Below are 23,206 nucleotides of genomic sequence, written 5' to 3'. Positions count from 1 at the left end.
CATGACTACTGTGTCGCTTAGATCCTCTGACAATTTAAGTATATCTCATTTTAGTTTTTGTTTTTTCCTGGAAAGTTACACATTATGAAAAATATTTTAGTGGAATCACATGCCAGAAAGTATTCAAGGAGATTCAGTGCTTAAATGTGTGGGGAGCCCTCCTGGGGAATGACAAACCCTTTGGAAACCAAACACTCCCAGGTCCAGGCCACCACTATTCTAAATTCCCATCTCTACAGATGGTTCCTAATCAAGCATCGGAGTGTTACCAAAGCCCTCCCTCCACACACAGCCCACAGCCCCCAACACATAAGCTGCTCTCCCCCAGCCAGGGGGAGTGGAGGGGGAGGGAATTACTTCCTTCTGCAAGCGCTTAGGCTAAATAGCACTGCTTTATGTGAAATCGTGAGAGGGCCTTGCCCATAAAAAAGAATGAAATCATGCCATTTGCAGCAACATGGATGGACCTAGAGATGATCATACTAAGCGAAGTAAGTCAGACAGAGAAGGACAAATATCACATGATATCACTTATACGTGGAATGGAAAAAAATCATGTAAGTGAACTTATTTACAAACTGGAAATAGGCTCACAGACATAGAGAACAAACTTATGGTTACCAGAGGGGGGAAGGTAAGGAGATAAATTAGGAGTTTGGGATTAGCATATACACACTACTATATACAAACTAGATAAAGAGCAAGGATTTACTGTATGGCACAGGGAACTATATTCAAGGTCTTGTAATAACCTATAATGGAAAAGAATCTGAAAAAGAATATATTAGATATAGATATAGATAGATATAACTGAATCACTTTTCTGTACACCTGAAGCTAACACAACATTGTAAATTAGCTATACTTTAATTTTTTTAAATGGTTAAAAAGGAAAAAGAGGGCCTTGCTTTCTGATTTGGGGCCTCCACTCCATTCTCCATGCAGCTGGAGGGGGTGCATAGGCCGGGCAACCAGGCTTCCTGGATCGGACTCTGTACCACCACCTCACTCCGTGATCCTGGGCAAACTGTGCCTCAGCTCCCTTAGAAGGTAGAAACAGGGATGAGAGTATCTATCCCCCGATGGTGAGAATTCGATAAAGCCCATGAACTGTTCCCATCCGTGTCAGCTATTATCAGTATCACGAGCCCTCCCCAAAAGTGAAAGCACACCGCTGCAGGCCAGGAAATAGGAAGGGGCTGAAGATTTGAGCTGGGCTCAGAAGAGGTCGGGTAGCTGGAGGGGGGCAGCTAGGGACAAAGATGGGGAGGGGGCAGCATCAGAGGGGATGCCCCCCTGGGGTAAAGCCACTCCTTGAAAGAGGAGTCACTTCAAGTCCCGCTGGTGATTAAAAGTACACATGATTTTAAAACACGTTCTAAATGGATCCAAGTAACTGCTTGGCTTTTCGGCCCTACAGCCCTGAATGAAGAAATCAGCCATTTCGAAAAGCGGAAGGTGTTTATTTTAGTGTCCACGGTGATGACCTGGGCGCGGTCCAAACCCCTGGACCCAGTAAGTAGTGTGCCGGCTTTTCCTTTATGCAACATTTCACCCCCGATTCCTTGTAATCTGCACGCGAGAACTTTCTACAGTGGATGGTGTATTCTTACACTCCTGAACCCTACCCCGTAATAAACACTCTGCAGAGTTCACGGGCTCAAAGAACACTTCATTCTAAGGGGCCACATTGTTTTACATGCCCCTTAGAAAAAAGAAGAAAATGCCGCCTAGTCAAGTATAACAATGCTTATCACTTTTTATTTTAAATGTATTGAAAGCCCTCTCTTTTAGACTTATTTAGACCTATATCTTTGTCATATACATTCCTGTGCATACATTAAAAGGAAAAATATAAGCAAAATACGGTGGTTATAGTATTCCCCAAACTTCTTCAAACTCAGAGTCCAGTTTCTCTGAATCACACCTGCATTCTGTCTGTTTTCACACAATAACTTAGTATAAAACCTGAGTCATGTCATTTATTTCTAGGTAGTTTCCTATAAAGCTCATGGTTATCATTTTGCAAAAAATATGGATTCAGAGTCATTCTTCTAGTATTGCTTATTTTCTCCCCTGAGACCAGATTTCCATTTGCTTCTCTGCCCCAGTGCCTCTGTGCCTATGAACTACCTTTTCATCTCAGTGCTGAGTCACACTCTAATCTTTTTAAAGACATCTGCGAAAGGCAATTAGACCAAAATGCATAGTACCTAACTCAGTTTAAGGATGACAGTATGTGCTCAAGGTGACCTGAAGGTGACCCAGGCTCCAGCGAGGACAGCACCGTTGCTTCTTGACTGAAGCATCGGATGCTCCTCTACATTGTGATAAACCATGGATGACAAGACACATTCTAATTTCAGAGATGTTAAAATGTGAAAAAAAAAATACACGTGTTAGACTCAATGGAATACATTATTTATAGTAAGGAAATATTTAGGGATTTATCATACTTACTGCATCAAAGGCCGTTTGTTTGTTTAATTATCTCTCCCTCAGTGGACTGGGAGGTCTTTGAGGGCAGGGACCAGAGGTTTCCTGACCTTTTCCTATAAAGCTCTCCCACCTACTACTCCATTTGGTTGCTATCATCTCAAGGAGCAGGCCAGTCATTTTATTCCTGTTGAGTTCTATCCCTCAAAGAGTCTAGTAAGTGTCTGCTACAAAACAGTCATTGGCCATTTGACTGGACGATCATTTTGCTGGCCTGATCATCATCACTCCTTCAGTTATAAACTAACTTGTACTGACTTAAGCGAAATGGGGATTAATTGACTCATATAACTGGTAAGTCCAATAATGGACTTCAGGCACAGCTGGATCTAGAGGCTTAAAGAGTGTTCTCAGAAATCACCTACTCTTTTTCTCTATTCACCTGCTTCTTTTCCTCTCTGAGTAGGCTTCATTCTCAGGTAAGCTGTCCCCTCCTTCTGGCCCCCAGGAGCTCCCAGGCTTACATCCCTAGAACTTCGAGTGCCTTTTCCATTTTGACCATGTCCCAACCCAGCACTGGAATATGCTGTTTTTCCAGGTCTTAGGTCACAGGCCAAACCCTAAAGCAGTCATTGTGGCCAGGGAAATGTAGAGCTCTGATTGGCCAGACCTGGGATCACGTACCCACTTCTAGAGGCAGGGGTGATCACCCAGCCCTGACCTCGCGTCCAGATTGGCAAGCAACCTTGCCCTCTGCTTCCCATTGGGTTTGGCCAGTGGGAAGCGCCAGTGAAGGATGGGGAAAATGAAAAGAGTGAGGTCACGGTATTACCCCTCCAACTCCTTTCTGCCCAGTTGCTACTGGCCGGCTGAGCCCTTCAACCAAAGTCACTGCTCCTGCCAGGCCGCCCTCTCCACGCTGCTTACCCCCAGGTCCTAATTATCGCTTGCGCCCTCCACACTCTGGGACCTTCGAGCGGTCCAGAGCACCCTGTTACTGACTCCAGGGTATGTGATTTCCCTATACCTGCCCACATCTTTGTAAATAGTCCTATTATTAAACCCTCCTCAAATTACCCACGTTGAGTGTGCCATTTCTTTCATGCTAGGACCCTGACTGATACTTCATGGTTCACTGAAGTCAGCTGAGCTTGTGAAAAGTCATGACTTCGTAATGCCACTCAAAAGAGAAAAGTGAATACTAGATTGGGGTAGATGCTGCTGTTTTCCGGTCAGACAGCCATCCTCCTGTCTTCCCATCAGAGTCCTGATTTGTTCAGGTGTCCACACTGCCCACGAGACCCAGGGAAGGAAGTCTCTATCCCCAGCTCCAGGGGAAAAAATCCTAATTAATTCAAATGATCCATTGCCTCCTTCCAGTCCAATCTCCAGCAAACAGCTTAAGTGATCTTGTTAAAATATAATTCAGGGATTTCCCTGGTGGCGCAGTGGTTAAGAGTCTGCCTGCTAAATCAGGGGACACGGGTTCTTTCCCTGGTCTGGGCAGATCCCACATGCCACGGAGCGACTAGGCCTGTGCACCACAACTACTGAAGCCCGCACTCCCTAGAGCCCGCGTGCTGCAACTACTGAGCCCATGCACCGCAACTGCTGAAACCCGCGTGCCTGGAGCCCGTGCTCCACAACGGGAGAAGCCACCACAGTGAGAAGCCCATGCACCGCAGCTAAGAGTAGCCCCCGCTCACCACAACTAGAGAAAGACCCAACGCAGCCAAATAAGTAAAATAAAATATAATTCACATTGTGTTATAGTCCTGCTTAAAATGCTTAAGACCCTCCTATGCTCCTAGAATGAATCTAAACTCCTTTACATGGTCCACAAACCCTGGCAACCTGGCATTGCCTACCCTTTTTTTTTTAAAAGGTTTTTATTTTAAATATTTATTTGGCTGTGCTGGGTCTTAGTTGCGGCACGTGGGATCTTTAGTTGTGGCATGAGGGATCTAGTTCCCTGACCAGGGATCGAACCCAGGCCCCCTGCATTGGGAGCGTGGAGTCTTAAACACTGCACCACCAGGGAAGTCCCCTGGCATTACCTACCTCCTCCTCTACCAATCCCCAGCTTGGCTCCAGTCATTTCAGCCCTTCTTCCCATTTCTCAGATCTGCAATGATTGTTCTACCTCAGGGTCCTCATCCTTGTGTTTCTTCTGCCTCTCTGATTAATTTTGTGTAAGCCCTGGACTCAGATGCTTTGGGCTGGTTATTTAACTTATACCAATGTGATGTGATTGAAAGGCTCCTGACTGGACTGTATATGTTAGAAATCCTACTCCAAATAGGACCTCTAAATCTGGACGGATTTGGGGGAAATCACTCTGTATCATGGATCTCAGTTTCTCCCTTTGATTCTCCAGGAAGTTTTTATTTAATTGTCCTTCCATGGGAGGAGTGTACAGCAGAGTGAGTTGTGGAGAGACTGAGTGATGAACAGCTCAGTACACGGATATATTTTTCTTTTTCTTTCCTGATTCTTAGGGCAAACTGATATCTTTTTTTTTTTTTTTTTTTTTTTTTGCAGTATGCGGGCCTCTCACTGCTGTGGCCTCTCTCCTTGCGGAGCACAGGCTCCGAACGCGCAGGCTCAGCGGCCATGGCTCACGGGCCCAGCCGCTCCGCGGCATGTGGGATCTTCCCGCACTGGGGCACGAACCCGTGTCCCCTGCATTGGCAGGCGGATTCTTAACCACTGCGCCACCAGGAAACCCACAAACTGATATCTTATCCGATGAAGACAGTTTTTAAAGCCTGAGACAGAAACTTGCACATGGTATGTTCTCATTAATGTGGGATGAATTTTAGGGACAGAGGCAATGTGGAAGAGAGAAAAAACACACATAATTTAGATTTAAAAAATGAGGGCTTCCCTGGTGGCACAGTGGTTAAGAATCCGCCTGCCAATGCAGGGGACACGGGATCGAACCCTGGTTCTGGAAGATCCCACATGCCGCGGAGCAGCTAAGCCTGTGCGCCACAACTACTGAAGCCCGAGCACCTAGAGCCCATGCTCTGCAACAAGAGAAGCCACCGCAATGAGAAGCCCGCGCACCACAGCGAAGAGTGGCCCCCTCTCTCCACAACTAGAGAAAGCCCGCGTGCAGCAAGGAAGACCAAACACAGCCAAAAATAAATTAATTACTTAATTAAAAATAAATAAATAAATAAAAGAACTAAAAACATTTTTTTAAGACACATTAAAAAAAAAAGAAACTACACACATCGCAAGAGCTATCAAGAAATGGGTTTTTTAAATGCCTTTATGGAATCACAGTGACAACATGTCACTGTCTCTACAAAATAAAAGAAGACATTTAAATATTTTATTTTGTTTAAATTAAGTTTAAATGATAGAATCTGGCTAACTAAAGCATTTTCAAGAAAATTAAATCACTATAAAAATAAGCAGTAGTTTTTAGAATGCTTTATTTGAGCTTAAAGGAACATAGTCTCCCTGGCATCTGTGGGCTTAGCAGTTTCCGTAGCTCTAACACGTGGAGTCTGGTCTTTTCTCTCTCATAGGGTGATTCCGAGATTCCATTTACTGAAGAGGATTATCGAAGAAGAAAACACCATCCTAATTTTCTGGACCACATAAATGCTGAAAAACTGGTTCTCAAGTTAGGGAAAAAGGTAAATCTCGAGTAGTAGAACCTTTAGGGTAAGAAAAGCTCTTTTGGAAGCAGCTTACAATGCACATGGTCAGGACTGTTCCACATACTCTATGTGTATCATGTCAGCTCGCTCCCCACCTCTGTATTTAGTTCCCGCGTCCTTATACCCACAGAGCTCCAAGCTTCAGGCTCCCCCAAAAGGCACTGTCCCAGGTCCTGCCCCACGTTCTTTTCCAGCCCCCTAAGATGGAAGGCTTGTATGGAGTCCCCAGCAGAGCTCAAGCCCTCACCTCCTAAGGGGTCTGTTGGTCCAAAGAGTCCCTTGGTCCAGAAGAGTCAAAAAGCTGAGAGTGGGAATGGGGAAGAGGGAACCACATTTTCCCTTCTTCCAGACTCTATCTCATTAGTTTCTTACAGCAGCTCTGAAAAGTGCATATAAACCTCATTTTACAGGGAATTCCCTGCTGGTCCAGTGATTAGGACTCAGCGCTTTCATTGCTGATGGCCTGGGTTCAATCCCTGGTCAGGGAACTAAAATCCCACAAGCCGAGCCGCCAAAATAAATAAATAAAAATAAACTTCATCTTACAAACAAGGAGACAGAAACTTCCAGAGGTTAAGTAATTCGCTCAAGGTCGCATAGCTAGCGTTTGCTGAGCACCGTGCTGAGCGCTTCTTAGCCTCATCTGATCTACTCCTTGCAGCAACTGTCTCGTGTACATACATAATTATTCCCATTTCACAGATGCAGACACTGTGGGAAAGAGCAGAGCTGGGATTCAAACCTGGATCCAGCAGATACCAAAGCCTGTGGGTTTTGTTCTTATTTTCTCCTGACTCCAAAACTCCGTCATTCAGTAGAGTTGATCCTGACACATCCGTGTCACTGATTACTGACATGCCTCTAGCTGGGAAGTTCACGTAAACAAAAAGAATAGCTTATTAGCCTTCTGTTGCAGCAAAAGTTATCATTTTGAAATCCATATATTATAAAATTGTTTTATTTCTCTTTAATCAAAATAGATGACAGGAATGCCCTGGTGATGAATAAGTAGTAACAACTAAAAATTATTGAGGGCTTGCTTACCAGGTACCAGGCACTGCGCCAGATGTATTACTTACAGTACCTCATGTAATCCTCCTATATCTCATATGTAATCCTCACAATTCTGTGAATTTAGTGCTATCATCATCATCCTCATTTAAGTTAGGTAGAATTTATACAGAACCCCTAAACCTCTAGAGGTTCCATCCACTGCATTTTTTCCCATTATCGGAAGACCTACGATAGTGATATGTAATGATAGTTCTAAGATGACACCTAGTGGTCTCAGAGGATATTACAGTAGGAACTTGGTCCTTAAATTCTGTCCTACTAGTAAATGTTTTTATTTTATTAAAAAAAATTTTTTTTTACTTGGCAATACAAACACTGTGAGTATAAAATATTTGAAGGAAAAGACATGGGATTAGGCATTCTAGTCCCTTTTCTACCCATTAATTTATGACCTTAGCCAAGTCATTCAACTTTTGGAGTTAAATAAGTAAAATAAAGGGGTTAGATTAGAAAATTAAATTTCTTCCAACTCCAAATCCTACAGCTATATTATTTTATTAAACTTTGAACATTGCCCCAAATAGAAAATTCATGATTTCTTCATCATTTATTTCAAATTCACTGATTGAGAAGGCATGATCACACATGCAAAAATAATAGATGTGAATGATAGTCTAAAATGGAGAAATAAGGAATTCCCTGGTAGTCCAGTGGTTAGGACTCTGCACTTCCATTGCAGGGGCCACGGGTTTGATCCCTGGTCTGGGAACTAAGATCCCACAAGCTGTGTGGCACAGCCAAAATAAATAAATAAATTTAATTAAATAGAGAAATAGTGTCATCTTAATATCTTTATTTTATCATAAAAACGTTAAGTATGTCCCATGCTCTAAATTATACGATCAAAATTTAATTTCAAAAAAAAGTTTTTTTAATCCCAAGCTTTCCTAATCACTCTTTTCTGAACAATTAATAAGATAAGGTTGATCTGGCCAACTTGGTCATCTTAATAACCCTTCTGTAACCTAGTGTTTTTCATCAAATAGGTAGAACCTTGGAAGGAATCATTTAACTCATATCCGTTAAGATCTTGCTATGTAACAGGCACTGTGGCTAAGAGTTGACCTCACAGCCATGAACAAAACAGATGTGGTCTCTGCCCTCCTGGGGCTGGTTGTCCAGTGTTCATCAACTGTCACCACATTTGCAGTAATCACATTTATATTTACATGCTATATTATAAACACAAGAAGGTGGACCAGTTTAGTTTTTGAGGCAAGTTCATAGGCTTTTTAAATCCTTTGGGGCATTTTCACCTATCACTTTCCCTAGGACAGGTAGGAAAAACCAGGGGACTGGGTCACCTTGTCCTTGCCTCTCTTATCCACTCGTCCAGATGTACAGGAATGTAGATCAATTATGATGATATGGTTCCTCCTCAAAAAGCTCACTCAGAGACCCCAGTTCTCTCGTATCAGGGATGAGGGTATGGGGGGGGGGATTTTCTGGTCTCTACTTGGGTTCCATCCTCAGTTCATGATTATCTCTTCAACTTACCAACATCCAACCTTCCCAAATCGAATCACAGTGGTGATGGAGGGTGTCTGTATTGATAATTCTACTTCTGACACCAACTACAGCGTTCTAATTGGATGAAGAATTAGCAAGAAGAGGCCAGTCAGAGCACACATATGCTCACAAATCATACTGTCTCGGGTTAGATTAAATCCCCGATGTAATTAACCAAAGATTAAAAATCTCAAGTGGGACGGCTCATGAGTCCAGTGTTTCACGGAACCTAAACAGATCTCCGTGGGTCATTGCACCTTTTATACTTGGACCTCACATTAGCAATACAGAAAAAACTGCACCAACCATTGCACGAGTCTCTCTGGATTGTTAAGTTAAACATCATCAAAGCCACGTGGTTATTGGATTATGAGAGTGGAGAGCATCAGGGGAAGAGAATCAGTGCCCAGGTATCCCTAAGTATTACCTCTGCCTTAAGCTTTTCAACATGCCGAAAAGCCTGTTTCTACACAGCGTAGCTGCTAGTACCTTGATGACAGTAAAAAATAGTTGAGTATTGAGGCAAATTCTCCCAGCCCCTAAATTACTCCTCCTGGATGAAGGGAACTCCATGTCTATTAATATCCTCGTATTAAGGCCCATCACGAAATTCCTTGGTTCTATGTATGCCCCCTCCCCCACTCGGTAATTAAAGACCATCATGCATGGACAGCTTTTTACATCTTCCTTTGCCTTTAGGTGCCCGGCATAGCACTTAAAGGTGGTAAGTCTTCACAATAATAAACTCTGGCTTTCATTTAATTGAGTCCCAATTAAATTTTAATAGTGGTCAGTGGGGTTGAGTTCCCTGCCTTTTAAGAGATACTCTTTTTGTCCTAAACAGTACATTAGGAGCTTGAAAGAGGTGATGAGACTTACTGAAGTGCTCATTTAAAATAATCAATAAAAATAATCTGATTCAACGTGGTTCATAGTAATATATTTAGCTTTTTTCTTGTATTTTATCTAATAGGTCAGAAAATTTGCCACTTACGTAGTTGCTGCCGGACTTCAGTATGGAATGGAAGGAGGCATCTTACATGCTTTTTTTAAGGTATGACTTTTCCATGACTATAACTTTTTTTTTTTACGTGTTTTACACTAAGGTTACACAATTCGAAGGTTATGTACTGGCTAGGCCCATTTAATAGCAGAAAGTTAAGGAAAATATGGATGTCCAACATAACTACCTCTTTTTCTTGTATTTCCCACTCTCAGAATAACAAAGAAAAAAATGGATCTCCTTTCATTCATGAGGCAAATGTTGATCCAGTGCCTACCATGTACCAGAAACTACTGTAGATACTGGGAACACAACATGATAAAGTCCCTGCCCTTGTGGAGCTTACATTCTAGTGGGTGGAGAAGAAGAGCGAAAGATAATGAACAAATTAGCCAGTAAACAGAGTATTTCAGATGTTGAAAAATAAACTGGAAAACAATGAAGCAGAGAAAGGTAGATCGAGCATGTGGGGCTAGGGTTGGGGGATTAACATGTCTTTAAATGATGGTTGAGGAAGGCCTTTCTTTTTTTACTTTATTTTATATTTATTTTACTGTAGTATAGTTGATTTACAATGTTGTGTCAATTTCTGCTGTACAGCACAGTGATTCAGATATATATGTGTATATATAGATAATGTTTTTCATATTCTTTTCCATTATGGTTAATCACCAGATATTGAATCTAGTTTCCTGTGCTATATGGTGGGACCTTGTTGTTTATCCATTCTGCATATAATAGTTTGCATCTGCTAATCCCAAACTCCCACTCCATCCCTCCCACATGCCTCCTCTCCCTCGGCAACCACAAATCTGTTCTCTATGTCTGTGAGTCTGTTTCTGTTTCGTAGATAAATTCATTTGTGTCATGTTTTAGATTCCACACATAAGTGATACCATATGGTATTTGTCTTTCTCTTTCCGACTTACTTCGCTTAGTATGATCATCTCTAGGTCCATCCATGTTGCTGCAAATGGCATTATTTCATTCTTTTTTATGCCTGAGTAGTATTCCATTGTATATATGTCGCACATCTTTATTCATTCATCTATCGATGGGCATTGAGGTTGTTTCCACGTCGTGGCTATTGTGAATAGTGCTGCTGTAAACACAGGGGTGCACGTATCTTTTTGAGTAATAGTTTTGTCTGGATATACGCCCAGGATTGCTGGATCATATGGCAGCTCTATTTTTAGTTTTTTGAGGAACCTCCGTACTGTTCTCCACAGTGGCTGCACCCATTTACAAGTGCAGGAGGGTTCCCTTTTCTCCACACGCTTTCCAGCATCTGTTATATGTAGACTTTTTAATGATGGCCATTCTGACCAGTGTGAGGTGGTACCTCATTGTAGTTTTGATTTGCATTTCTCTAGTAATTAGTTGAGCATCTTTTCATGTGAGGAAGGCCTTTCTAATGATGTGACATTTGAGCAGACAGTGAAAGGCAATGGGGAGCCAGCTAAGTGGCTTCCTGGGGAGAGGCACTGGGCACTGCAAGTGCAAAGAACCAAGGCAGGGGCTTCCCTGGTGGTGCAGTGGTTGAGAGTCCGCCTGCCGATGAAGGGGACACGGGTTCGTGCCCCAGTCCGGGAAGATCCCACATGCCGCGGAGCGGCTGGGCCCGTGAGCCATGGCCGCTGAGCCTGCGCGTCCGGAGCCTGTGCTCCGCAACGGGAGAGGCCACAACAGTGAGAGGCTGGTGTACCAAAAACAAAGAACCAAGGCAGAAATGTGCTGGCTGGGTTAAGGAGCAGCAAGAAGACCAATGTGGCTGAAAGTGCTGGAGGATGGGGGGTGATGGAGTCAAAGAGGTGATGGAGGAGTCAGATGGATCCCAGCTTTGTAGCCCATTGTGAGGGTTTGGGCTTTTATTCTGAGTGGGTTGGGGAACAGACTATTTTGAGCATAGAAGTGGCCTAATCTGTCTTAAGTTTTCAAGGGTAACGCTGTTCTTCTGCTGAGTTGAGAATGTACTGTAGGGGGCCAAGAGCAGGGTCGTACCTAAGACCTAGGTGGAAATGGTGGAGACACTGAAGATGTTGGGATTTGGGATGTTTTGAAGATGAGGCCAATGGGATTGGCTCCAAGCTTGGATGTAAGGGTGACAGAAAGAAAGTAAAAATGACTTTAAGGATTTTGGTGCAAGTAACCAGAAGTAGGAAGTTGCCGTTTACTGAGATGGGGAAAACTGGGAAGGGACAGATTAGGGTGAAGCATGCAATCAGTGGGAAGTTCAGGAGCTCAGCTTAGACACGTTGAGTTTGAGATGGCTGACATCCAAGTATCGATACTCAGCAGGGAGGGAGTTGGACGTTGCACTGGAAGGTGGGAGGTGTGTTTGGAGATTATGGAGGTAGTCAGGACTAGAGTTATAACCTTGGAAGCCATCAGCGTATGGGTGGAATTTAAAACCACAAGACTGGATGACATCACCTAGAGAATGAGTATGGAGAAGAGAAGAGGTCTGAGGACTGAGTCCTGGGACACTCCTATATTTGGAGATTTACAAGGATATGGGAGGGAGTCGGGAAAGGCAGCTGAGGAGGAGTTCCCAGTGAACCAAGAGGGGAGTGTGGAAAAAGACACATGAAAAAAGTGTTTGTAAAACGAAATAATGACCAACCATATCACACACGGCAGATAATCAAGTAAGATGAGACTGGAGGATTGACCTGGATATTTTTGGAATCGGGTAGAACAAAAGCCTGATATGTGTAGGTTCAAGGAGGGAGCACGAAGAGAGGAAGTGGAGATGGTGAGAACAGAGGAGCATTCTGAGAGATTTTACTGTAACATGGGGCAGAAAAAGAAGGCAGGAACTAGCAAAAGCAGTTTCGGGAAAGTGTTGGCTGGTTGGTTTTTTAATACAAGGGGTATGACAGCTGAAGAGGATGAGCTAAAGAAAGCTTTTTCTCTTTGCCCGTGCTCAGCTACCTTTTACCTAACTGACCACTGGATGCTGGCCTTCCAGGCCTCTGCCCGGGGCCCTCTTGTCTTCTCCATCTACGCTCTTTCCCTGGGTTGGGCTGTTCAATCCCATGACTGGTGCCAATGACTCTCAAACATCAGTCTCCAGCGGGACTCCCTCTCCTTAGTTCTCACTCTGCAGATCCATCACCTCAACTTGGATGTTTCGCAAATCCAAACTACATCGACAATCACCCCCATACCCGCAGCTCCTCCAGGGCCCCACCTCAGGAAATTGGACCACCTTCTACCCAGCTGCACCAATCAGAACCCAACTCCTTCCTCTATCTCATCCATCACAAGATCCCCAGGTCCTCTAGAGACGACCTCCCCAATATCTCCCTTCTCTCCAACCCAGCGCCTCCAACTCCCCACCCAAAGGCTAGGAAAAACCCTCTCTTGTCCTCACCTGTCATGACCTCCATCTCTTCATTTAAACTCTTACTTCTCATCATCCCTTCACAAGGCAACCAAAGCAAATCCAGTGATGTCACTTCCTTGCTTAAAACCCTTCAAAGGTTTCCCCAAGTCCAAAATATCTTACAAGATCCAGTGGTCTGCTGTGGCCCCCACTCCTACCTCTTTCACTCTTGAAAAGCGATATAAAATCATCTAGTACATGACAGTTAAACAGTACCCAGACTTTCTATTTATTTAATGAAATATTTAATGAAGGGAAAAGACAAAGATTTGGACTCTGAAGATCAGGGTTCAAATCCAGTCAAAGGGACTCATCGGAAGTGTAATGTCCTGGAGGATACTTTATGCACTAAGCATTTCATCTACAAACTGACGATAATTACCCCCAGCCAGTGGGGGTAATTTAAATTTTAATTCTCACTTTTATGAGAATTAAAGACACCGTGAATACTAAAGAATTTCCTTTCTATACAGATGACCACTAAAGACAACTGATGACATTATGATTTCTTGAAAAGTATTTCAGCCCTGAGGTTGCACTTTATTTCTCTTAATAGGATTTGATCAGCAACTAAATCTCATCAGAACTGATTTACAAAACCTCTGGAGGCTATTATTTCATCGGATAGACAGATCTTTTTGGATGCCTCTGACTATGGCTCTGTCTGGGAGCTGTAATAGTCAGGCACACATAACTGGGGAAAACATGCTTTTGCTTTTCTTTCTTTTAGCTAGCTTGGTCGGGTGAGGTCCCTGCATTACCAGTTTTTGGAGATGGAACAAATGTAATTCCAGCAATTCATGTTCTTGATCTAGCAGGGTAAGTATTCTACCAGATATATGACTTCCCGAGAATTAGCTGACTACCATGTTTGTTTCTTACCGAGTGCTAAGACCCCCACGTGTATTATTGTATTTCTTCTTCACAACGACCCTAAGCAGAAGGTACTTTTATCATCTCCACTTTGCATCTGATGAAATTGTGTCCATCACCTAAAAGCACCACACTTCTGATAGCAAGTTCAAGTTCACCTTTTAGAAACCTTACCAGCAGAATAGCATGTCTTCCAGTTTGGGAAAAGAACTCTTTATATGCGTTCTGGGGACCTGGTCCTTTGTCCCAGATGAGATTGCTATGTCCAGCCCACCAACTTAAATTCCAGAAATTTGTGAACTATAAACCAGAAGCTTTTTTTCTTTTTGGCAATTGTTAAGTGACGCTAACACGTGTTTTTCAGACTCACAGAGTATCCCCAGGTCCCCTTCTCCTTCTTTGCAGACACTGACTTAAACACTAACTCAAAGATAGGGTTCACTTTATTTGTAGTTCATCGCTTGTACATTTCGAGTTCCAGGGGCTTTATTCTGTCAACCCCTCAGCTCACCCCACAGGAGGGAGCAGCACCTCTCTGAGATTCTTTCTGGTTTCTAGATCCCCCCTCTTTCTCTCATCCACCAGCCACTATTAAATTAGTCTCAATCCCAAGCAGATTTACAGATTTACTGGGAAACAATGAAGCTTAAACTTCAAGACCCTCCCCTGCATGGGTCCCTTCCACGATCCTAAACTTCATTTTTATTATTGTTCTCAAAGAGGGATTCCCTAAGTTGTCTGAGCTTCGGACTCTACATAAAACCTGGATCTGGGCTTCCCTGGTGGCGCAGTGGTTGCGAGTCCGCCTGCCGATGCGGGGGACGCGGGTTCGTGCCCCGGTCCGGGGAGATCCCACGTGCCGCCGAGTGGCTGGGCCCGTGAGCCATGGCTGCTGGGCCTGCGTATCCGGAGCCTGTGCTCCGCAACGGGAGAGGCCACAACAGTGAGAGGCCCACATACCGCAAAAAAAAACAAACCTAGATCTGCTCCAGCCAACATTGACACTGGACGCGGCAGGGCTGACACGGACCCTTTTTTCCTGCAGAGATTTTACATGATTACATTATCAGGTTTTAAAGTTGTGAAAGAATCTTACATTATTAAATTAATTAAATTATTCCCATTACACGAGGACTCGGGGGCCCTTGCGGTAGCATTTTTTTCCAACAAGTTTCTTGAAGACTGTCAACTAGTTAACAAAGAAAGAAGCTACAAGAGGAAATGTTCTGTGAAATTAATATAAAACAAATATGAAACGGATATTTAGACAGGTGCGTTTGTTTTATTATCGTTTGACTGAAAAGGAAGCTGAGATGGAGGTAGGATCTACAGTCTTGTGACAGTCTTCCGTTCACTATTGTCTCTCTGGAAATTTTTTCATCTGTATTCAAATCCCTGTTCTGCCCCTCACTAGCTGTGTGAATTTGGGAAAGTTGCTTAACCCCTTCGGGTCTGATTTTCTCATTTGTGAGATGCGGATGATAATAGCCTTCCCTGAGAGGGTTGTTCTGAGAATTCCATGGGGTAACACCTGGAAAGCCCAGAGCACAGGCCTGACGGAGTTAAGCCCTCAGACACGTTGGCCATCATTCATAATTAATCCAGGGCAGGAAATCTAAGCCACTCCATGCTATGTGACTTAAGGAGCCACAGCTTCTGTGAATCTGTGTTTTACTTTGTGAAACACCTTCCCCAAAGCATTGTTTGGGGACTTTAATGAGCCACTGGGTAAGCGGGCTTCATCAACGCAAGTCCTGTCGGGGCTCAGCTACTCTTGTACCTGGGGCGAATCTGGAGCCAGGTGGACCTGGCTTCCAATCCCGGCCCTTCTACCTTCCCATTAGCCCTTCAGCCCAAGAAATGTCACTTAACTCTTTACTAGCTTCCTTCACTGTAGAGTGGGGACCATCACCCCAACCCTGACCTTGTTGGAAAATAAGGTAATTGCTAAATCAGCAAACCTGGCATCTGGTCCATGAGGGTGGCATCCATTGAATTCTATTTACTACATCTCCTTTGTTTATTCCCTCTGGGGGCGATGTTCCCTGGTGGTCTGCAGAGTGATACAGAACGTCATAGACCACGTGCCAAAGTTCCATTACCTGGTGGCTGTGGACGAGTCAGTTCATACTCTGGAAGACTTTGTCAAGGTATAGCCATGTCATCCCAGCCAGACTGGATGGCATCTCTTAAATCATTTTACCCACCTCCCACCCCGCCAAAGTATTGTAATTATGGAATCAGGAGTGCTAACAAGACCGGGGACTCCTAAAATACAATATCCTTAAACCCAAGCTTGCTATTTGTATCTGCAGTATATGTATTGGGAAATTACAACCACAATGTTTTTATCTCCAGTATACGCACAGAGGGGAGCAAAAAAAGTCCACTGTAGGACTCACACACGCACAAATCACGCACCGCGATACTAAAATCTATCTGTGAATTGTTCCCCAAAGTACTCATGTGGTCAAGTTCACCAAACCTACTGGCGGCTTCCAGGAGATCTGGGTTTCTGAGGGCCCCCTTTCCTATCTGGGCTGCTCTGGTTAAAGCCACCTGTCACCTTATGGCCCAGCTGGCCCAGCCAGTGCAGCCTTCTCTCGCCCTTTCCCTGGCCACCCCCACTAATTCTTAAGATTCAGCTCAGACATCTTCCTCTGCACCCTCCTGGCTCCATCCCACCTCCCCCATGGGCAAGCCCCTCTTTTCCAGACGCCTAGATCAGACAATACACACAAGCATCTGTCTCTCCCTTTTCAGGCTGGGGGCTGCCTGAGGGCAGAGATGGGGCCTTATTCATCTCTGTGCTCTTTAACCACGTGTGGAAAAAATACACCGGTGAATACCCTCAGTGTTCTCCCCCGTTGCTTTGCAATTTTTTTTTTTGTATTCAGTTATGTTTATATTCATTTGAGAAATTTTATATTGAAATCTTACAGGTCAACCAAATAATAATTCTATGTTTCTCTAACAGTGCATCAGTAAAAGTACTGGCCCTGGGAAAATCCAGAAAGTACCCAAAGAAAATGCTTTCCTAACAAAGGACTTAACAGTTAGTATATAAGAGATTCTTTTTTTCTACTCTTGTCCTAAAGGTGTTGGTTCTTGAGGGATTTGGAGTCAGAAGACCTGGCTTCCAAGTTCAATTCACCTCCTCCTGCACAGCTGGCCATCTTAGCTATCGCAACTTCCTCTTCACCTCTGTGAGCCTGTTGGTTTCTGTTTTTTCTTTTTTTGAAAACCCTCAGAGGTTGTGGTCAGAAAATGTATTTGAAAGCTGTCTGATGTGTAAAATGCTAGACAAACACTGGGTGTTGCTCTCTTCGGCCTCTTTCAAAAATTCAAACAGGAACCTGAATTTCTGATTCCATCACAGCAGCGCCGAAAGTACGGTTTTAGTCATACAGTGCATTCTTCCAGCTTGTTTTGGAATATAATATTTTTAGGAATAAATTGCAACAAAACGGTGCATTGGAACATGTTTCTGAAAGAACTGATATCGTTGGTTGCCTCTGAGGAGCAGAACTGGATGGGTGGTGATGGGGACCAAAGGGAGTGCTTTCCCCTCTACTTTTCTTTTTAATTGAAGTATAGTTGATTTCCAGTGTTCTGTTAGTTTCAGGTGTACAGCAAAGTGATTCAGTTATACATATATATATTTTTTTCCAGATTCTTTTCCCTTATAGGTTATTACAAAATACCGAGTAGAGTTCCCTGTGCTATACAGTAGGTCCTTGTTGGTTATCTATTTTATATATGGTAGTGTGTATAAGTTTCCCCTATATTTTTTGTTCTTTTGGATTTTGAACCGTGTAATTGCACTACTCAAAAAATAGGTAGTATTAAAATTTGTAAAAAAAAAAAAAAAAAAAGGAAGAAGGAAACCTTCCACTTGGGCTTCTAGTATCTCCCTACTCTTTGAGTTGCTTGTGTCACTGTACCAGCCAGGATGCTGCCCGTCACAAGAGAGCAGATGTGAGGGAAGTTTAGGGTCACAGAGTCTCACAGCAGGTGGTCTGTCAAAACTTAGAGCTGCCTTAGTTGACGGCCATCTTTAGTGAATGTGTTCATATTTTTTTCTTCAGTAACTTTAGTGATTTGGGTCTGTTATAACTCTCAAGTGGAAAAAAAAAAAAGGACAAATCTCTAATGTTCCTTTATCTCTTAGCAAGAGGATATTGACCATTTACTCGTCAATTTGAGAATGGAAACACTCATTGTGAAGGAAAATTTTAACATTCGATGGTTCGCCCAAGCAGGATTTGTGGAAAATATCAACAGTATCCTCAAAGAGTACAAGCAAAGCAGAAGATTATTGGTAACTATAACCACTTCCTGTGTAAGCTTCTGATTTAAGCAAAGTAAACGAAACTTTTGGTGTAATTACACCAATGAAAGTACTTTTTCAAATGTCTGAATTTCTAAATTCAAGTTCTTTTTCAATCTTTTTTTTTTTTTGGCCACACCACGCAGCTTGCGGGATCCTAATTCCCCAACCAGGGATCAAACCCGTGCCCCCTGCAGTGAAAGCATGGAGTCCTAACCACTGGACCGCCAGGGAATTCCCTCAAGTTCTTTTTCAAATTTGACCTATTGCTCAGGCCAAAAAAATCTACCTCTATATTCTATTGATACTTGCCAATTGAATATTAAAAATTTTTAAGTTGACAGAGATGGTTGTTATGCTAGACACAAATTGAACATGACAGGAAGCCCCAGACTGATGGTCACAGAGTTGTCCCTATAAGGGAAAGTGTCTGGTACCTGACTGGCCTGCCTGTTTCACCCCGGGTATACATCTGGAAAAGGGTAGGTAGGAGGTGGGGACGTCTGATGATTACTTTGACCTTTTCTTGTTGGCCACGGGATTTGCCAGTCATTTTAATCACCACAACTTTTCATAGATATTCTTATCTACATATATAGACGAGGAAGCCAAGGCTTAGAAGATGGAGCAATTTCTTCAAGGTCACACAGCTAGTCAGGGATTCAAATTAGCTAAGATGCCAACTTAGCTAGAATGGCCTTACTATGGGAGCCTCCACACACCCGTCTCTGAAATCAGGCAAATGCATCCCTTGCCCACATCTTTGGATTTATCCCAGGGAGGCATTCCAAAGATGAGAGTAAATGTGACAGGAGAAGGCATTTCGAAAGCTATAGTCTATGAGTGACAGGTGCCGTCATAGTTGAATTGCCGTCGTGCATGGAAATACTGCGTAAAAGCAAGTAGAGTTGCCATTGTATCCTAAGAACAATATTCTCGGGCAAAGCATGCCTTGTTGAGAAGCAGTAAAAGATGTGCCACTTTAAAACCTAGAAAGAAAAAATTTAAAAAAAATTTTAAGTAAGTAATTAAAAAAAAAAGGTGTACCACTTTACAAAAAAAAAATGATTGGAGACTTCCCTGGTGGTTCAGTGGTTAAGACTCTGCGCTTCCAGCGCTTCCACTGTAGGGGGCGCGGGTTTGATGCCTGGCTGGAGAACTAAGATCCCACATGCTGTGTGGCACGGCCAAAAAGTTTTTTTAAAAATTAAAAAAAAAAGAAACAATGATCCTTTTAAGCATCTGAGACACCCAGGACGGCTCTACTTGGAGGCTGTCCCGAGGCACAGAGCAACCTGAGAGGTTAGACTAGTGTTGTCGTTTGTGGGTCAACGTAAAACAACACCCAGTCAGAGTAGGGATGGGACAAGACACCTTAAAGAGACCATACGGTTCCTGATTAGCAAAACTGGACAGGACATGATAGAAGGAGTAAGCATATCTAAAAATTAAACTGAGTCTATCCATCCCTGGGGGCATTGGTCAGCTTGGCAGCATAGAACAGGAAACACGACCAAGGACAATGTAGACAGTGCCACACCAGCGACATCCAGCAAGATGGAGCCTCAAGCCAAGGGCCTCCACAACTCCAGTTCCTTTAGCAAGGCAAAGTCATCCCTGTGCGGAGACAGGTGCATCCAATCACCTTGACCTAATACCATTCAACAGTCCATCCATCCAACTCTCCTTGGTCTGATCAAAGCTCATCAAGCTACTTTCTAAACGTGTCCGCCTTGAGGGGTAAATGTGCCAGACACGTGCACTTGGAGTGTTCTGAGTTCAGTGGCAACCCTACTTCTCATTATAACTGAATAAACTACCATTCTGGTTTTGTACCCAGATGAGGTGAGCTTACCCCAGGAGACAGATCCGCCCTCGGTGTGTGGATGAAACAAGGCATATGAACCTGCCCAGTTGACAGCCGGACAACAGGCCTTGGTGACTGCACCATGCCTACCTCGGAGCCCAGCCCTGTCCATCAAGACTCAGCTCCAGAGATGCTCTCCTGACCGCTGCCACCCTCCACTGCCCGCCATCTTGGTCATTGCCATCACCCTGAGAGAGCCTGTCCCTAAGCAGACAGGGTCATTCACGTCCACCCTGCCTTACCCAGTACCACTGCAGTAGCCCTGCTCCCTCCCTTCACAGCCTTGGCTGCCTCATCTGACAAATAGTAATAATAACAATAGTAGTAGTATTAATAATAATGATAGTAGTAATAATAACAATAACCAACTCTGTGCATGAAATTATGTAGTCTTTAAACACATGGACACTCTGCCCATGGAAATGCTTTTCAATGGCATGATTTAAATAAAAAAATTTTTTCATTTAAAATTTAAAAAATTTGCCTTGCAAAATACCAGGCTTTAGTTTCACAACTGTTTGGGCCATTCCGAAAGAAATGACTATTTGTCACTGATGTTTTTATTTCTATTAGAAATAAACAAACATTTGCACACCAGTTATGAATGTGATGAACTTCTAGAAACTTTTTTAAAAAATGAGTGTATTTTTCAGATGTAGAGAACAAACGTATGGACACCAAGGGCGGGAAAGCGGGGGGTTCAGGGGTGGGGTGGTGGTGGTGGGATGAACTGGGAGATTGGGATTGACATATATACACTAGTATGTATAAGATAGATAACTAATAAAAAATAAAATTAGGGGTTCCCTGGTGGCGCAGTGGTTGAGAGTCCGCCTGCCGATGCAGGGGACGCGGGTTCGTGCCCCGGTCCGGGAAGATCCCACGTGCCGCGGAGCGGCTGGGCCCGTGAGCCACGGCCGCTGGGCCTGCGCGTCCGGAGCCTGTGCTCGGCAACGGGAGAGGCCACAACAGTGAGAGGCCCGCGTACCAGAAAAAAAATAAATAAATAAAATTAAATAAAATTTAAAAAATGAGTGTATTTTTAAAAACTAGGATAAATTAACTGTTTTCATTTATTTTTTTATTATTATTATTTTTATTTATTTATTTATTTATTTTTTGCATTACGCGGGCCCCTCACTGTTGTGGCCTCTCCCGTTGCGGAGCACAGGCTCCGGACGCGCAGGCTCAGCGGCCGTGGCTCACGGGCCCAGCCGCTCCGCGGCACGTGGGATCTTCCCGGACCGGGGCACGAACCCGCGTCCCCTGCATCGGCAGGCGGACTCTCAACCACTGTGTCACCAGGGAAGCCCTATTTTTTTTTAATTAACTGTTTTTAAAAAGAAAAGTTTAATTAAAGACCAAGTTTAGTCCAGAAACAATGTTCATCAGGCAGTAAATTAAGCACCCTGCATAGTGGACCAGAAATTCTATTTCTCTGCTGTCTTTACAGGAGTAGCACCACAAAGATGAAACTGGTAGCATGTGATGCTTGAGTACTCGGTTCACATCCTGCTGAGTGTCGTGTGCCCCGTGCCCAGCTCAGGGCACGTAGTGGATGCTCATTAAACACCAGGAGGAAGTGACTCTGGGGTCTTGATGGAGGAGTGAGAGTCAGCCTGCAGGATCCCGAGACTTAAAAGGGCCGCGACCCTTGAAATAAAGAACACTGTCTAGCTACAGATGGTTCAGAGCTCCCTGTATGACGCTTATTCTCCTCTTTTAGCCCATCAAGATTTGCATTCTTGGTCCTCCTGCTGTGGGAAAATCCAGCATCGCTGAAGTGTTGTCCAAATACTACAAACTGCATCACATTAAACTGAAGGATGTCATTTCCGAAGCCATAGCAAAACTGGTAACACTTTTAACTACTTTACTGTGAATTTTTATATTTTAAAAATGCTTTGTCTTACTCATAATTAAGAAATCACTAATTTTCCATGGCATATCCTACAAAGAGATTTGTTATTTTAATTGGATTTTGTTGTTGGCTCCATTATGAAAACACAGAAACCCACATGGCTTTTCCTCTGGAAGCCTCTTTCATGGGTCGCCCTTAAAATTTAGTCTTTCTCCAGCTATTGCTCAAAATATATCTTGCATTCTCTCTATTGACTGGAACATTTTCATTTGTTTCTTTATTCTTTTTTTTTTAATTGAAGTATAGTTGATGTACAATATTATATAACTTACAGTTGTACAGTGTAGTGATTCACAATTTTTAAAGCTTATACTCCATTTATAGTTATTAAAATGCATTGTCTACATTCCCCATGTTGTACAATATATCCTTACTGTAGTTTATTTTATACCTAATAGTTTGTACCTCTTAATCCCCTGCCCCCTACCTAGCCCATTTCCCCTTCCATCTCCTCACCAGTAACCACTAGTTTGTTCTCTACATCTGTGAGTCTGCTTCCTTTTTGTTATATACACTAGTTTGTTTGTTTTTTTTCCGGTACGCGGGCCTCTCACTTTTGTGGCCCCTCCCGCTGCGGAGCACAGGCTCCGGACGCACAGGCTCAGCGGCCATGGCTCACGTGCCCAGCCGCTCTGCGGCATGTGGGATCTTCCCAGACCGGGGCACGAACCCGCGTCCCCTGCATCGGCAGGCGGACTCTCAAACACTGCGCCACCAGGGAAGCCCCACTAGTTGTATTTTTCAGATGCCACATATAAGTGATATCATACAGTATTTGTCTTTCTCTGTCTGACTTATTTCACTTAGCATAATGCCCTCCAAGTCCATCCATGTTGCTGCAAATGGCGACATTTCATTCGTTTTTATGGCTAAGTAGTATTTCATTGTATGTATGTGTATGCGTGTGTGTATATATATACATACATATACACACCATATCTTGTTTATCCATTTATCTGTTGATGGACAGTTAGTCTGCTTCCATATTTTGGCTACTGTAAATAATGCTGCTATGAACTTTGGGGTGCACATATCTTTTTGAATTAGAGTTTTTGTTTTTTTCGGATATATACCCAGGTTTTTTTTATTCTTGATGTATGTTTCTCAGGGTATTATCAGACCATTTATCAA

At 43.4% G+C, this 23,206-nt stretch overlaps 1 protein-coding gene across 4 annotated transcripts in view; it reads left to right on the top strand.

Annotated features, from left to right (window-relative positions):
- AK7 (adenylate kinase 7) overlaps positions 1–23,206 on the top strand; it is a 54,556-nt gene that overhangs the window by 13,614 nt on the left and 17,736 nt on the right. For 3 of the 4 annotated variants that reach the window (XM_033852552.2, XM_033852550.2, XM_033852549.2), the window contains exons 4-11: positions 1,421–1,515; positions 5,976–6,086; positions 9,667–9,747; positions 13,815–13,903; positions 16,017–16,107; positions 16,935–17,012; positions 18,129–18,278; positions 21,881–22,009. In XM_033852552.2, the coding sequence (XP_033708443.1) occupies positions 1,421–1,515; positions 5,976–6,086; positions 9,667–9,747; positions 13,815–13,903; positions 16,017–16,107; positions 16,935–17,012; positions 18,129–18,278; positions 21,881–22,009 (824 nt within the window). The remainder of the gene's footprint in view (positions 1–1,420; positions 1,516–5,975; positions 6,087–9,666; positions 9,748–13,814; positions 13,904–16,016; positions 16,108–16,934; positions 17,013–18,128; positions 18,279–21,880; positions 22,010–23,206) is intronic. The other variant, XM_033852551.2, reaches the window with a different exon arrangement.

The sequence above is a fragment of the Tursiops truncatus genome, chromosome 2 (assembly GCF_011762595.2).
Source record: "Tursiops truncatus isolate mTurTru1 chromosome 2, mTurTru1.mat.Y, whole genome shotgun sequence".
Lineage (NCBI taxonomy): Eukaryota > Metazoa > Chordata > Mammalia > Artiodactyla > Delphinidae > Tursiops > Tursiops truncatus.
The sequence above is the reverse complement of the archived record's forward strand: the minus strand, read 5'-3'. Positions and strand labels throughout refer to the sequence as shown.